At 42.7% G+C, this 16,794-nt stretch overlaps 1 protein-coding gene across 3 annotated transcripts in view; it reads left to right on the top strand.

The window, feature by feature from the left end:
- The window catches only part of FGF1 (fibroblast growth factor 1), a 263,852-nt gene extending 257,913 nt beyond the window's left edge, over positions 1-5,939 (top strand). For all 3 annotated transcript variants that reach the window (XM_073651264.1, XM_073651263.1, XM_073651265.1), the window contains exon 4: positions 2,482-5,939. In XM_073651264.1, coding sequence (XP_073507365.1) covers positions 2,482-2,676 — 195 coding nt within the window. In that variant the 3' untranslated portion in view covers positions 2,677-5,939. The remainder of the gene's footprint in view (positions 1-2,481) is intronic.
- The last annotated feature ends 10,855 nt before the right edge of the window (positions 5,940-16,794 follow it).

Here is a 16,794-nt window from a genome sequence, read left to right as displayed (position 1 = left end):
CTTGTTTTTATTGCAATATCTACATAGTTGTATAGAGGCCCATTTCCAACAACCACCACGCCAGTGTTTTAATGGTACATTGTGTTTGCTAACTGTGTAAGAAGGCTAATGGATGTTTAGCAAACCCTAGAAAACCCTTGCACAAGTATGTTAGCCCAGCTGAAAACGGTTTGGCTGATTTAAGAAGCTATAAAATTGACCTTCCTTTAAGCTAGTTGAGAATCTGGAGCATTACATTTGTTTGTTCTATGAAACTCTCAAAATGGCCAGAAAAAGAGACATTTCATGTGAAACTCGACAGTCTATTCTTGTTCTTAGAAATGAAGGCAATTCCATGCAAGAAACTGCCAAGAAATTGAAAATTTCCTACAACGGTGTGTACTACTCCCTTCAGAGGAGAGCACAAACAGGCTCTAACCAGAGTAGAAAGAGAAGTGGGAGGCCCCGCTGCACAACTGAGCAACAAGACAAGTACATTAGAGTCTCTAGTTTGAGAAATCAACGCCTCACAGCTCCTCAACTGGCAGCTTCATTAAATAGTACACGCAAAACGCCAGTGTCAACGTCTACAGTGAAGAGGCGACTCCGGGATGCTGGCCTTCAGGGCAAAGTGGAAAACAAAAAGCCATATCTGAGACTGGCTAATAAAAGGAAAAGATTAATATGGGCAAAAGAACACAGACATTGGACAGAGGAAGATTGGAAAAAAGTTTTATAGACAGACGAATCAAAGTTTGAGGTGTTTGGATCACACAGAAGAACATTTGTGAGATGCAGAACAACTGAAAAGATGCTGGAAGAGTGCCTGACGCCATCTGTCAAGCATGGTGGAGGTAATATGATGGTCTGGGGTGCTTTGGTGCTGGTAAAGTGGGAGATTTGTACAAGGTAAATGGGATATTGAATAAGGAAGGCTATCACTCCATTTTGTAATGCCATGCCATACCCTGTGGACAGCACTTGATTGGAGCCAATTTCATCCTGCAACAGGACAATGACCCAAAGCACACCTCCAAATTATGCATGAACTATTTATGGAAGAAGCAGGCAGCTGGTATTCTATCTGTAATGGAGTGGCCAGCGCAGTCACCAGATCTCAACCCCATTGAGCTGTTGTGGGAGCAAAAATCATCATTTCTAACCTTGTCAATGTCTGGACTATATTTTCTATTCCTTTTGCAACTCATTTAATAAATAAAAGTATGAGTTTTATGGAAAACACAAAATTGTCTGGGTGACCCCAAACTTTTGAACGGTAGTGTACATACACGCATAAATACATTTGAAACACAAAAATACATATAAACAGACATCACACAATGATATCTGCCTGCACACTCACTCACACACAGACACACACACACTCACCATCCCCCGGCTCGGCTCCAGTCCTCCTGCTCTTTTCCGGTGCAGCACTGCAGGCCGGGTGCGCTCTTTTCCGGTGCAGCACTGCAGGCTGGTTGCGCACTGCGTGACGTCACAGCTAGGAGACACGGCCGCGCACAGGGCCGTGTCTCCTAGCAGTGACGCGGCCGTGCCAGCACAGGGAAGTTAACTGCTGCAGTGCTGGCCCTGCTGAAGAAGAAGCAGCAGCCGGTATGTGCCGCGTATGTGCCGCGGCGCCGCACATATAATTAGGGCAATCTGGCCATAGACACCCAAGAGCCCCGGGCCCCCTGGAGGTTCGGGGCCCCGGGCAGTAGCCCGGATTTCCCTCATTATAATCCGCCTATGCTTACAAATATAGGGAGAGACCTATCAGGCATTGGCAGCAAACAGTGAGAAGTCACCAGGGACCTTTCTTTTTGACTAGTTTCCCATGCGGCTCAGTCTCTGTCGGCTTTTAAAGTATATTTTTGTATCAAATGCCGCAACATTTCAGAATCAAACATACATAGCTGAAATCATACATCCAGTGTGTGATACATCAGGACGGTGGGTCAGGCAGCATGTATCAGCTGTCAGGTTCCTTAATGAATTCGGCAGACCTCACTCCAGTGCTCCCTTTAGACTACCATGCATAACTGGGACCATTATAGTTGTACTTGTTTATATATATTTAAAGAAAGTTACTAGAATTGTGTATAGAGTTAAATGCTTGCTGCATTGAAGTCATTTTAAAGACTGTGTCACATGTTTCCATTTTTGCCGAATTCCCCCTATTTTTTATATTCCTCATTTGGAGAATGTAAATATAGCAGTGAGAAGAACACAACAACTGTCAGAAGTGGTTCTATTCGTGGTAAAACACTGCCTACAGTGAGTAAAAAATGCAAAAAGAGCAGATTTTAAATAAATCCCAGACAGAGCCGCAGCAGGAAGTCCAGGGTAGCTTTGGTTTCATGTCCTGACCAACAGCAATAATTTGCTTAGCCAGAATGTAGCTCTAACACAGCAATCCAATCCAAGTTCTCTAAATATAACACCAAAGTTTCGTTTTCCCACAAGCAATAAACTGAGGTTATTATTATTCTTTTTAAGATGACGCTGAATGAGGAATGCATGTTTCTGGAGACGGTAGAGGAGAACAGCTACAATACATACAAGTCAGAGAAATACGCTGAGCTGAACTGGTTTGTCGGCATTAAGAAAAATGGAACAAGCAAGCGTGGATCCCGGACTCATTATGGCCAGAAAGCCATTCTGTTCCTTCCATTACCAGTGTCAAGTGACTAGAGAGACTGCTCGGTGACTACTGTAACATGCTACGTGTCACATTGCTGTAAATAATTACATGGTATTTAAAGACCAAAGTAGAATATGAAAGGGAAATGAATACAAACCATAGTCTTATAGAACTACATAAAAAGTAGTTACACTCACCCTAACTATATTCTAGGTAGCAGTGTTAGACAAGGCTTTGGTATAACATATACTACTAAATGTGAAAACAGAACAGCTTAAACTCTAAAATGAGGGCTGTGCACATACTCTGTATTCTTATACATGATCTAAGTAATACTATCATTGCATTGTTTGTAACCTTTGTAAAGGAAATAAGCAGTGAATTAATATTGTTGCAGAATACTATAACTACTATAACTAGTTGTTTAAACATTACTAGAGGAAATTAGCTTTAAAGTGGACCTTTCACTGGATTTTTTTGTCCTCCAATGGGCACTGTTCCACTGATTCTAGAAGTATTTTTTCTATTCTTGCACCTCCAAAGTTATACTCCGCAGTAATAAAGATGCAAGCCCTTCAAACAACTGGGTGTATATCACTGAACTGCTGTTGAAAAATGTAGCCCGCCCCCCCACACATGGAACTTCTGTGGTACATGCCCTGATGATTAAAGGAAAAATTTGTATCTTTATTATTGGAAAACACAACTTTGGAACTGAGGGGCATGGAAGAAGAAAGAACAACCGTTCCAGAATCAGTATAGCAGCACCAATTAGAAGAGTTCTATTTTAATTAGGACAAAACGGTAGAAAAAAAGACATGTACTGCATATCCAAAAACCATACATTGATCTAATGATGCTTGACAAAAATTGACAAAACTGAACATGAGATTTTTAGTTTAACATTCTGATCAGACAGTATGAAGCCCACTACCACGTCACGGCGAACCTCTCATTGGGTTCCTAGCCTAAAAGTCGCAGTGCCATGCGCAAACTACCATCACAGCGACACTGCACCAGCCTGGCGGGCGACCTGCTGCCATGCTGAGTCCCCATGACTCTGTGGCGCCCCTGAGGGTTCAGTCGCCACAGAGGTACTGCACCTCACTCAGAGGTGTGGTGCCTCCCTTCACTCAGGTAAGGAGGGAGTGCTGCACGAAACCCCAAACATCTGCATCCAACACTACACTGCTCCAGGCCGGCTGGAGGGGTGACATGCAGAGCGCAGCTGCTGAGCCCTGTCCCTGGCTGGAGTGGGGGGAACCCAAAGGTAGGGGGAACCAGTAGTGGGGGTGGATGGAGGAAGTAGTTTAGGGGAGCACTCATACAGTAAAGATATAAAATGAAGCCATCTTAGAATAGTGGAGTCCAGTCAGTGAGAGGAGAGAGTGAAGACAGTCAGGGAGCAGAGTCTCTGTCAGAGTTCTGCTCCCCAAGCAGGGCCTAGCCTCAGAGGCCCAGGAGGGGAGCAGGGAGGAAGCTCTGTTCTGAAGAAGGGATCCTAGGGGGTACGGCGAGTGCAGGCTTCACCCGTATACCCCGAACCTGCCAAGTGTCAGGAGGATCTTGGCCGCAAGAAGGGGACCGGCCCCTGGCCCAGTCGTGCAGCTTCAAGCCTCGGCTGAAAAAAACAGAGGCTTCTGGACTTCAATAGCAGAAGCCAACCTCTCACTTCAATCCAAGTAAGGTCAAGCAGGTCTGTGCAACTCCGATAGGGGGGACCTCGCAGCACCCGAATAGGATTCACAGTGGGAAGCGCAGGGCTGGAGGGAGTAAAGACCCAGCGTGAAGTCGGTCTAGGAAGGTACATATGAAAGTGGGGTTCTGCCAGGTACACCCGAGCTGCCTGAGGAAAGACAGAACCCCTGCCCGGTGAATGCAGTGCGACGCGGGAGGCTTGCACCGGTACAGTGCACCTGTGGACTGTCTAAGAACTGTGAGTAAATCTTGGATGACAGCACTGAGCTGCCTCCGCTCCTTTATTTCGCCGGTGCCATTTCCCTCCCTGCACTACAACGCCCAGCGCACCTACTCCATTTTTCTACACTGCCCTGAGGCCTGCTCGACCTGTGGGGAGCCGTTCCATCTCAAGCTGCCCTATCATCTGTCTCAGAGGACTGTCGCAGTGCTGGTGATCCTCACCAGACACCACAGGTGGCGTCACGACAAATTCCCTATAAATATCCCACTTTTTGAGTGACCGCCCTGGGCCACGGACCGGGCCAGCCACCGTGGGGGCGCGTCAACTCTAGGTCACACCACTTCACAAGCATAAAACCACAGCAACAAGGTGAAACAGTCTGACCAGAATGTTAAACAGTGAACCCCATGTTCAGTTTTGTAAATTTTTGCCTAGCAGCATTAGATCAACACATGATTTTTGGATATGCGGTCCATATCTTTTTTCCTATAGTTCTAGCACTATTAAATTAGGAACTATAGAACATAGATATGTAGGTATGTACTTATCTACATAGGAAGCAGAAAAAAAATATTTTCTTAAAAAATGTTATCATAGAAACTACATGTGATTTGTAACTAAGCAATTAGCCTAAAATATTTTCTGCATTAGTTGATTAGAGTGATACTCAGATGAGGAAAGTCATGGACATATGATGACATTATTAATTTCATGTAAGGCTGAAATTAGTAAGTTTAGCTCACTAATGTAGTTTGTGCTAGTGTTGGGGTTACATATTATATACGGCATGACACATCTATTGCACAACACCCATTATTACTAGAATATAGCAAACTATAACTATAAAATGTTTATAAATTTGCACTGTAGTGTAAATATGTTTTTTGTGTAAGACATTCATTTTATTAATCTATTCAGCCAAAATTTTTACGCTACAGCATTTAACTTTATAACTATTATTAATAAAATGACTACTTTTCAAGTATAATGCCTAAAGCTGCATTTACACTCAAACATAATGTTGAATAAGCATCCTCTAGATCGCTCGTTCACAATGAATGAGCAAAGCGCTTGTTTATAGGGTGAAATTATCTTTTGCACAGAACAAAATGTCATTGTTCTCGGTGTTGCATCCTAGGCACATTGAGCGATTTATTACATATTGTTTAATTTGGTCTGTGTAAACTGGCTATTAAACAACTGCCGATCGGTAAAGGTTTATTGATGAGTGGTTGTTTAGTGCTGCTAGTCAGTCAATGTGAACAAACCCTAATACCCGTTAATTTCTTAAAAATAGATGCAAACATGTCAACAACTTTAATACCACCATTTTATACCAGTTAGTAACAATATACAGGTGCATCTCACAAAATTAAAATATCATCAAAAAGTTAATTTATTTCAGTACTTCAATCCAAAAAGTGAAACTCATATATTATATAGAGTCATTACAGAGTGATCTATTTCAAGTGTTTATTTCTGTTAATGTTGATGACTATGGCTTACAGTCAATGAAAACACAAAAGGCATTATCTCAGTAAATTAAAATAATTAACAAAAAACACCTGCAAAGGCTTCTTAAGCATTTAAAAAGGTCACTTAGTCTGTTTCAGCAGGCTCCACAATAATAGGGAAGACTGCTGACTTGACAGATGTCCAGAAGGCAGTTATTGACACATTCCACAAGGTCCCAGAGTTCCAATTTTCATTTGGAAATCAAGGTCCCAGAGTATGAAGTTTCCACAATCAGTGATGGTTTGGGCAGCCATGTCATCTGCTGGTGTAGGTCCACTGTCTTTTATCAAGACCAAAGTCAGCGCAGCCGTCTACCAGGAACTTTTAGAGCTTTTCATGCTTCCCTCTGTCAACAAGCTTTTTGGAGATGGAAATTTCATTCTCCAGCCGGACTTGGCACCTGTCCACACTGCCCAAAGTACCAATACCTGGTTTAAAAACAACAGTATCACTGTGCTTGATTGACCAGCAAACTCGCCTGACCTTAACCCCATAGAGAATCTATGGGTATTGTCAAGAGGAAGATGAGAGACACCAGACCCAACAATGCAGATGAGCTGAAGGCTGCTATCAAAGCAACCTGGGCTTCCATAACACCTCAGCAGTGGCACAGGCTGATCGCCTCCATGCCACGCCGCATTGATGCAGTAATTGATGCAAAAGGAGCCCCGACCAAGTATTGAGTGCATTTACTGAACATACATTTCAGTAGGCCAACATTTCAGATTTTAAAAACATTTTTCAAGCTGGTGTTATAAAGTATTCTAATTTACTGAGATAATGACTTTTGTGTTTTCATTGGCTGTAAGCCATAATCACCATTAACATAAATAAACACTTGAAATAGATTACTCTGTTTGTAATAACTCTATATAATATATGAGTTTCACTTTTTGTATTGAAGAACTGAAATAAATTAACTTTTTGATGATATTCGAATTTTGTGAGATGTACAGTGGTGGCCAAAAGTATTGGCACCCCTGCAATTCTGTCAGATAATACTCAGTTTCTTCCTGAAAATGATTGCAATCACAAATTCTTTGGTATTATTATCTTCATTTAATTTGTCTTCAATGAAAAAACACAAAAAGAATTGTCCTAAAGCCAAATTGGATACAATTCCACACCAAACCTAAAAAAGGGGGTGGACAAAAGTATTGGCACATGTGATGCTTCTCTAATTCGTGTAATTAACAGCACCTGTAACTTACCTGTGGCACCTAACAGGTGTTGGCAATAACTAAATCACACTTGCAGCCAGTTAACATGGCTTAAAGTTGACTCAACCTCTGTCCTGTGTCCTTGTGTGTACCACATTGAGCATGGAGAAAAGAAAGAAGACAAAAGAACTGTCTGAGGACTTGAGAAACCAAATTGTGAGGAAGCATGAGCAATCTCAAGGCTATAAGTCCATCTCCAAAGACCTGAATGCTCCTGCGTCTTCCGTGCGCAGTGTCATCAAGAAGTTTAAAGCCCATGGCACTGTGGCTAACCTCCCTAGATGTGGACGAAAAAGAAAAATTGACGAGAGATTTCAACGCAAGATTGTGCGGATGGTGGATAAAGAACCTCGACTAACATCCAAACAAGTTCAAGCTGCCCTGCAGTCCGAGGGTACAACAGTGTCAACCCGTACTATCTGTCAGCATCTGAATGAAAAGGGACTGTATGGTAGGATACCCAGGAAGACCCCACTTCTTACCCCGAGACATAAAAAAGCCAGGCTGGAGTTTGCCAAAACTTACCTGAGAAAGCCTAGAACGTTTTGGAACAATGTTCTCTGGTCTGATGAGACAAAAGTAGAGCTTTTTGGCAAAAAGCATCAACATAGAGTGTACAGGAAAAAAAAGAGGCATTCAAAGAAAAGAACACGGTCCCTACAGTCAAACATGGCGGAGGTTCCCTGATGTTTTGGGGTTGCTTTGCTGCCTCTGGCACTGGACTGCTTGACCGTGTGCATGGCATTATGAAGTCTGAAGACTACCAACAAATTTTTCAGCATAATGTAGGGCCCAGTGTAAGAAAGCTGGGTCTCCCTCAGAGGTCATGGGTCTTCCAGCAGGACAATGACCCAAAACACTTCCAAAAGCACTATAAAATGGTTTGAGAGAAAGCACTGGAGACTTCTAAGGTGGCCAGCAATGAGTCCAGACCTGAATCCCATAGAACACCTGTGGAGAGATCTCAAAATGACAGTTTGGAGAAGGCACCCTTCAAATATCAGGGACCTGGAGCAGTTTGCCAAAGAAGAATGGTCTACAATTCCAGCAGAGCATTGTAAGAAACTCATTGATGGTTACCGGAAGCGGTTGTTCGCAGTTATTTTGACTAAAGGTTGTGCAACCAAGTATTAGGCTGAGGGTGCCAATACTTTTGTCTGGCCCATTTTTGGAGTTTTGTGTGAAATGATCAATGATTTGATTTTTGCTTCATTCTCTTTTGTGTTTTCCTTGCAAGCAAATTAAATGAAGAGAATAATACCAAAGAATTTGTGATTGCAATCATTTTCAGGAAGAAACTGAGTATTATCTGACAGAATTGCAGGGATGCCAATACTTTCGGCCACCACTGTACCTCTATGTACAATAAGGACCCTAAATAAGAAATTGTTAATTGTATCATACAACAGATATTCCTTACTTGTCATCTCATGTATAGCTCTCTCTATGCTGTAAATTTGTTCCCTTATATTGTATTTTGTTTTAAGTTTTATACAGTTTTATTCCATTGATCAATTTTTTGTAACTTGTACCTCAGTAAAGATGCTGCCATTATAGAAATTGATGAACTACTACTACTGCTGATAAGAGTAATAAGAATAATAAGAATTAATTAAATACTCTCTATTGAATTGTGAAAGTACAATAACAATTCATTTAGATTATTGGAGCGTGAAGATGGCCATACACATTAGATGATTGTTTTGGGGGGAAACATCTGCTGCTTTAGAAGGGTGAAGATGGAACTAGTTGGATTTTAAAATTCTTAAAGGGAATCTGCCAGTAAGATCAGTCCCTCAAACTGCATAATGAGCATGCAGATCTTTGAAAACTAAATCCATTGATACCTTTACATCTTCTATGATCTGCTGCATTCCTGAGAAATTAGTGTTTTAATTCATATACAAATGGGGCATTAAGTGCTCTTGGTATGAAGGAGCACTTCCTAAGGTTTTATATTTTCCTCGCACAGCATTAGCCTCTTTAGCTTGATTGATAGCTCACTGTCAGTGTGATTGATGTCAGGCGCTAGTCAAGGAAATCAGACAGTGAACTATCAAGGTAAAGAGACTGGGGCTGGATGGGGAAATAATCTTGGAAAGTGCTCTGTTACTCCCATAGAAGATAACGCTTAATTTGCATATGAATTCAAACACTGATTTCTTGGTAATACAGCAACAAATAGAAGATATAAAGGTGTTGATGGATTTCCATACAGTATTGAATGCTCTTATATGCGGTTAGAAGGGAGTGTTGATCTTTAAACCTTTGGTCTCTTAAGAGATAATCGCTTCCTGAGCACTTGTTCAACTTTTTCTTAAAAAAAAAAAAATCATGATTGACAGATCTGATACCTATTTAATATGATGGCGTCAGACAGCGGATATTTAAAATGCAGGCAGAATCCATATTCCAATTATATAGACAGGGACTACAGATGTTTCACAACAACAAGAAGACAAAGCACATGCTTTTGATGGTCACTTTGATCATATTTTTAGCACCAAAAAAAGCCAAATCTCCCAATAAAATCAATTACAAACTTGTATAGCTTTTCATGCTGGACACAATAATGAAAAGAAAAAAATAAAGTTTAGTTAGTCTTTTACAATATTTCTTTGGAGGGAAGGAGAAGAGGATAGAGAAGAAAGGCCCAATAGCAGATCTTTTATAGCTGCCTTCTGCATATAAAGCAGATCAAATCTTCCATATTGTGAGGTAACAAAACTGTGCTGTTTTTGTGGAAATAAGATATGCGCAATATGATATAATGCAAAGTATATTATGACTAAATAATCAGTGTTATAATGGAATGTACTGCATTTGGGTAAGTGCACACACGTGTTTTTTCACCCATAGGAAGTAATGGGTGGATGAAAAAACGCTGCAAATACGCAGCAAAATACACAAGTGCATTTTTTGGAGCGTTTTTGCTGCGTATTTGTAGCGTTTTTTTCATCCACCCATTACTCCCTATGGGTGAAAAAATGCTGAAAAACGCAGAAAGAAGTGACATGTCACTTCTTTCAGCATTTTTCTAATCACTGAAAATACGCAGCAAACAAAAAGCAACAATGTGGGAACAGTGAATTCTGGTTTCTTATACACTTTGCTGGTACTGCCAGACGCAGCTGCAAGTTTACATAAAAATCTGCAGCAAATACGCAGCAAAACACAACGTGTGTGAACATAGCCATCAGGTGTTGTGTAAAATGTCCTTGTCATACATGTGAATAAATGTATTATTAAATAATATAAAAATGTAGTATAAATAATTAAGAATTACAAATCAAAGTCTTATGTTGTATGTATTGTCATTGTTTCTTGTTTGCCCTTAGCTGGTTACTCCACATATAACATTGTATTAGCTACATCTCGCATCCAATGTCTTATTGAGGCTGTGTGCCCACTATGCGTTTTTTAAGCGTTTCCACAGCAGTAATTCCGCTGCAGAAACGCTTAAAAACGCATGGTAGAAGGCCCGCCATGTTCCCCAATGATAATCCTCATGTGCTGTGCACATGCTGCGGAAATTTCCGCTGCAGAAAAATCCGCAACACTACCAATTATTTTGCGTAATCGCGGCGTTTTCGCCGCCATTGACTTGCATTGGATCGCTTAATATCCGAATGACTACATGTACACATGCGGATAACATGCGGATATTAAGCGATTCAATGTGCAGATGGTACCTGGGTCTGGAGAAGAGGAGACTCATCCACACCTGGGTACCATAGTACCTGTAAAAAAAAAGAATTGAAGTAAAATATATACATCATACTCACCTTCTGATGGCCCCCGGTCTCCATAGCGATGCGTCCTGGCTCCCCGGCAGCTCGCGATGGTCTAAAAGGACCTACCATGACATCATTTAGTTATGTGACGGGTCACGCGACTGCTGACGTCGGCGGTCGCCTGACCTGTCACATGACTAAATGACGTCATGGAAGGTCCTTTTACACAACCGCGAGACACCGGGAAGACCGGACGCATCGGATAAGGAGACCGGGGGCCATCGGAAGGTGAGTATATGTCTTTTTTTAAATTTTTTTACCATTTTTATTCTTTTTTTTAACTAACATGGTCACACTATATATCCATGCCGGTTGTCAAGCACTTTCCAAATGATGCTAAAATTGCTTGCAAAGCGCTTGACAACCCGCATGCGAAATCGCATGATCAAAACGCTTCACTTACGCTTGTCCTTGGCAGGAAAAACCCATTTAAAATCCGCATGCGTTTTTTCAGCCAGGGAGATGCAGAAACACTCAGGAAAAATCCGGAGCATTTCTGCATCGTGGGCACATAGCCTGAAACAGTTTTCCTATTTGCTCAGTACCTTCTCATATGAAACCCACCCTATCTAATAAAAAAACCCTGTGTCCTCCATGAAAACTTATTGTTATGGAAAGGTGAACACAATTTAAAATGTGCCTGGTCATGAACAGGGGAAAAATGACACAGTCTTGAACTGGTTTAGATTAGTGGCCAGAGTGAATATTACAAGATTGTAGGATTTTATTTTAATATAATGTATATAATGATAACATATATTTACAAAACATCATTATTTTTTGTACAAAGTCTTAACAGAAAACCTTTTTCTGATTCCTCACTACTGTCCCTTAAAAAACAAGGTCTTGAAATGCTATGCAGCCGTAAAAGTATACAAGTTAGTCTGATACAACATCGCGTGGAAAAAAATTAAAAATCCTGTGGTTTTAAAAAGGGTTTCTCCGTCTCATAAATTGATGGCAAATCAGTAAATTATGCTTTCATTATATGTCCCATGGGGGTCCATCCTCTAGAGCAGAGATGGAGAACCTTTTTTCTGAAAAGGGTCAATTGGATATTTATACCATCATTCAGGGGCCATGCAAAATTATAAATTTGAAAATCAGCCCGCTTATTTGGTCAAACGTTTAATTAACTCACCCTCACGTGATGGTTGGAACTGCTTCTCTTTGGTGTGGCTGTGATGCTAGATGGTATTGATAATGTTGCTACTCGTAACTGCTTTTCCAGACTGCATCGGTCTGGAACGCTGGCAATTCTTTGTGATAAGTTTCGTAAAGAACTCCAAGCAGTAAGTCGTACCGAACACAGATGGATAATACACTACAGATCTCCTCACAGTGGGAAATTCATTACTGCTCACGTTACATTTACAGACCTCAAGCAGTGGGAGATTTGCTGTATACATCACATAGGGGACACTAAGACTGCTGTATATACATCACATAGGAGACACCAAGACTGCTGTATGCACATCACATAGGAGACACAGAGAGCTGTTTATACATAACATAGGAGACTCTGAGAATGCTCTATATCCAACACATAGAAGACTCCAAGACTGCTGTATACATCACAAAGGAGACACTGAAATTGCTGCATATAAATCGCATAGTAGACACCGAAATTGCTGTGTATACATCACATAGCAGAAACCGCTGTGCATATATTACATAGGAGACACCAAGACTGTTATATATACATCACATAAGATACCCTGGGGTTGGAGTGTATACATTACATAGTACACACTGGGGCTGGAGTATATACATCACATAGGATACACTGGGGCTGGAGTATATACATCACAGGAGACATGGGGGATGCAGCATAGTCATCACAGGAGACATGGGGCTGATGTATAGTCATCACAGGAGAATCTGGGACTATACATCACATGATATATGTGGGTATGGTATATACTAGTGATGAGCGAGCACTAAAATGCTCGGGTACTCATTGCTCGGGTCGAGCACATTGGAATACTCGGGTGCTCGACCCGAGCAACAAGCCCAATGTAAGTCTATGGGAAACTCGAGCATTTTTCAGGCGGCTCCCCCCGGCGGTCTGCAGAGGGCCTAAAAATTGCCCAAATCGATGGGAACAGTGCTCAAATGACATGGAAACAGCATGGGGAAGACCCCTGGAAGCATCTCTGACTCCCAGATCACTGCTGTAAACAACGTTGTCAGAATATTACGCCACTTTTACGGACTCACAATAAAACATACAAAAACAAAACCAAAATGGATTTTCCTGGGAAATATGTTAAGGAACATCCTTTCCAGGGTAATGACTTGTATATAAGGCAAAATAAATAACCAAAAACAAAAATACTGCTCCACACCTTGGGCTATGTTCACATGTAGCGTTTTTGATGCGTTTTTACACTTTTGCATTGCTTTCAACCAAGACAAATGCATTCACTGGGAAATGTCATTTTAACATTTTACAACCTTATCTGGCCATGTGGTGTGTGAAACATCATCAGACACATGCATACAGTGCAGAAAAAGACATGGGAACTGCATAGGGAAGACCTCTGGATGCATCTCTGACTCCCAGGTCACTGCCTAAAAGTGTGCCCATCATAAGTGATCCTTGGCGCATGCGAAGATGCCTCCCGCCATGCACCTGTCGTCGCAAACTTGCAACAATCACCGTCCACATCCTTGTCCCAGTGCAGCGTTCAGTTGCCTCTACCCCATTCCTCGGAATGCAAGCGCAAGAAAGCAGCCAGCCACCCACCAACCCACAGGCTGCAATACTATACTGACAAATTTTTGACAGCTGCTTGCACTTGAAATGTGGCCTTTTAGGCTTGTGGAGATTGAAGCTGTCCACAATCTTATGGCGGCGGCGACCTGGCATCCATACTCGGTCCCCAGCCGCAACTATTTGTCCCGGTGTCGTCTCTGCCTTCCACAAGCACGGGTCCCACAACATTACCCATTCCCTCCCCAGTGCACTTACTGGGAAGGACCGCCTAACCAGAAACACGTGGACAGGTGAATGTGGCCAGGGACGGTACGGAGCCAGTCCACAGCTTTTTTTTGTTGAGTCGTATTTCACCAGAGCCACATTCTTTAGCTTGGTGAAAGGACTTGGGAAACCATATCTACCCAGCTGTCATTTCTCCCAGGAAGTCCTCTAAAGCTGCTTTCACTTGAAATGTGGCCTTTCAGGCTCGTGGAGGCGGTAGCTTTTCATAACCTCATGCCAGCGGCGGCCGGGTGTCCATACTCGATCCCCAGCCGCCACTGTTTCTCCCGGTGTCGTCTCCGCCTTCCATAAGCACGGGTCCCACAACATTACCCGTGCCCTCCCCAGTGCACTTACTGGGAAGGACCGCTTAACCACAAACACGTGAACAGGTGAATGTGGCCAGGGACGGTCCGGAGCCAGTCCACAGCTTTTTTTGCTGAGTTGTATTTAACCACAGCCATATTCTTTAGCTCGGTGAAAGGACTGGCATAGAGGGAAACCGTATCCACTCTGGGTGTCATTTCTCCCAGGAAGTCCTCTAAAACAGCTTTTGAAGAAGCAATGGCAGCCCGTCCAACATCAACTCGCACTTCTCGGTGGTGCTTTGACACACAAACATCTTTCTTTGCGCATTTCATTTCATGACTACAGAGTTGGGCAATGGCCTGATCTGCAATCCGGTTTGAGAAATAACATGCATAAGCACATCCGATCCACATTGAAAAAACAGCCATAGAGTGTCCGGGAACCTTCCCCCACACTTTTCTTAGCCAGGTCTGCTTCTCGGCAGGGTTGGACGGACCCACCAGAAAACCGGAGACTCCTCCGGTGGTCCCTGGCTTCTCCTTCGGGAGAGTTCGTAGTGCCAAGGTGAGGCCATGATGATGATAGAGGCCACCATCTGCTTAGTTTTCTGTTACTTGGATTGCAAGTGCAATTATGCAGCCAGCCACCCACCCACAGGCTGCAATACTAAACTGCCAGATTTCTGGGCAGCTGCTTGCACTTGAAATGTGGCCTATTAGGCTCGTGGAGGCGGAAGCTTTTCACAACCTCATCTTTCACATGCCTCATGTCCATACTCGGTCCCCAGCCGTCACTATTTCTCCCGGTGTTGTCTCCACCTTCTACAAGCGCGGGTCCCTGAACATTACTGCTGGTACTTTTCTGTGGGAATTTTCTTGCCTCCTACCAGCCTGGAATATTTCCAGTAAACTATGGTACGACGCCATGGTATTAGCACTGCCCCCAGTAACAGTAGCAAACCCATCCCAATTTCCTTTTCAGGAATTTTATTTGGTAGACTGAGTGGCTGCCCAAATACATTAGTTTCTCACAAAGGAGCTGAAGAGCTGAAGATAGAGTGGCAGTAGGTGCAAGTATCTCTAGTCTGTTAGATGTTAGAGGGTGAACGGTAGCACATTGGATCAGTGGTTAGCACTGAAGCCTTGCAGTGCTGGGATCCTGGGTTCAAATCCCAGCAAGGACAACATCTGCAAGGACTTTGTATGTTCTCCCCATGTTTGCATGGGTTTCTACCTCAGTAAAAAAACAGCCATAGAGTGTCTGGGAACCTTCCCACACAATTTTCTAAGCCGGGACTGCTTCTCGGCAGGGTTGGACGGTCCCACCAGAGAATCCTCTGGTGTGCCCTGGCTTCTACATCAGGAGAGTTCATGATAGCACTAACTTTGCAGCTGCTATGGGGCTCTTGAGCGGGGGAGAAAGGTGAGCCCTCAGAATCAAATCCTCTGGTGGGCACAATGTTTTTCAATCTGAAACAGCTTCTCAGTGGGAGTTGTATTTCACCACAGCCATATTCTTTAGCTTGGTGAAAGGACTGGCATAGAGGGAAACCGTATCTACTCCGGCTGTCATTTCTCCATCATCAGGTTCCGCCCATTGTCACACACGACCATGCCTGGCTGTATGTTCAGCGGTGAGAGCAACAGATCAAGCTGCTATGTTACAGCTTTCAACAACTCTGCATCGCTGGGCGGTTTGTCACCTAAGCTTTAAGCATGGTATCTTCAGCACAGCCTGTTGCCGCTTGGCCAAGGCAGTGCTGCAGTGCTTTCAGCTTGTGACTGATGTGGTAATTTCGGAGATGGAGGAGGAGGTGCAGGGGCTGAAAAATGTGATTACATTCAGGTTACATTGGCGACTCTGTTTTTATACTAAAGAAAGATCCTACTATTTTTTTACGTTATTTTTTAAGGCAAATGCATTCACCGGGAAATGACATTTTAGCATTTTACAACCTTATCTGGCAATGTGGTGTGTGACACATCATCAGACACATCCTGTTTTATTGATGATGGAGGAACTCTGAAAGACACATAGAGCAGGGCCACAGTAACGAGTACGACATGTTCCAATTAGAAAGAAGAGAGTCTGCTATACAAGTATAGGGTATGCAGTGAGTCCAACGGCTGACCAAATTTAGGAAAAACCCCACTAAGAATTTAAAGACACATAGAGCAGAGCCACAGTAACAAGAACGACATGTTCACATTAGAAAGGAGAGGGTCTGCTAAACAGTTATAGGGTATGCAGTGAGTCCAACGGCTGATTAAATTTAGGAAAAACCCCACTAAGAAATTAAAGACACATAGAGTAGGGCCACAGTAATGACAAATTCCCACTAGAAAGGAGAGAGTCTGCTATACAGTTATAGGGTATGCAGTGAGTCCAACGGCTGACCAAATTTTAGAAAAACCCCACTAAGAATT

This window comes from Phyllobates terribilis, unplaced genomic scaffold (genome assembly GCF_046119375.1).
Source record: "Phyllobates terribilis strain yellow unplaced genomic scaffold, ASM4611937v1 Scaffold_11__3_contigs__length_659146591, whole genome shotgun sequence".
In the NCBI taxonomy this organism is placed as follows: domain Eukaryota; kingdom Metazoa; phylum Chordata; class Amphibia; order Anura; family Dendrobatidae; genus Phyllobates; species Phyllobates terribilis.
The sequence above is the reverse complement of the archived record's forward strand: the minus strand, read 5'-3'. Positions and strand labels throughout refer to the sequence as shown.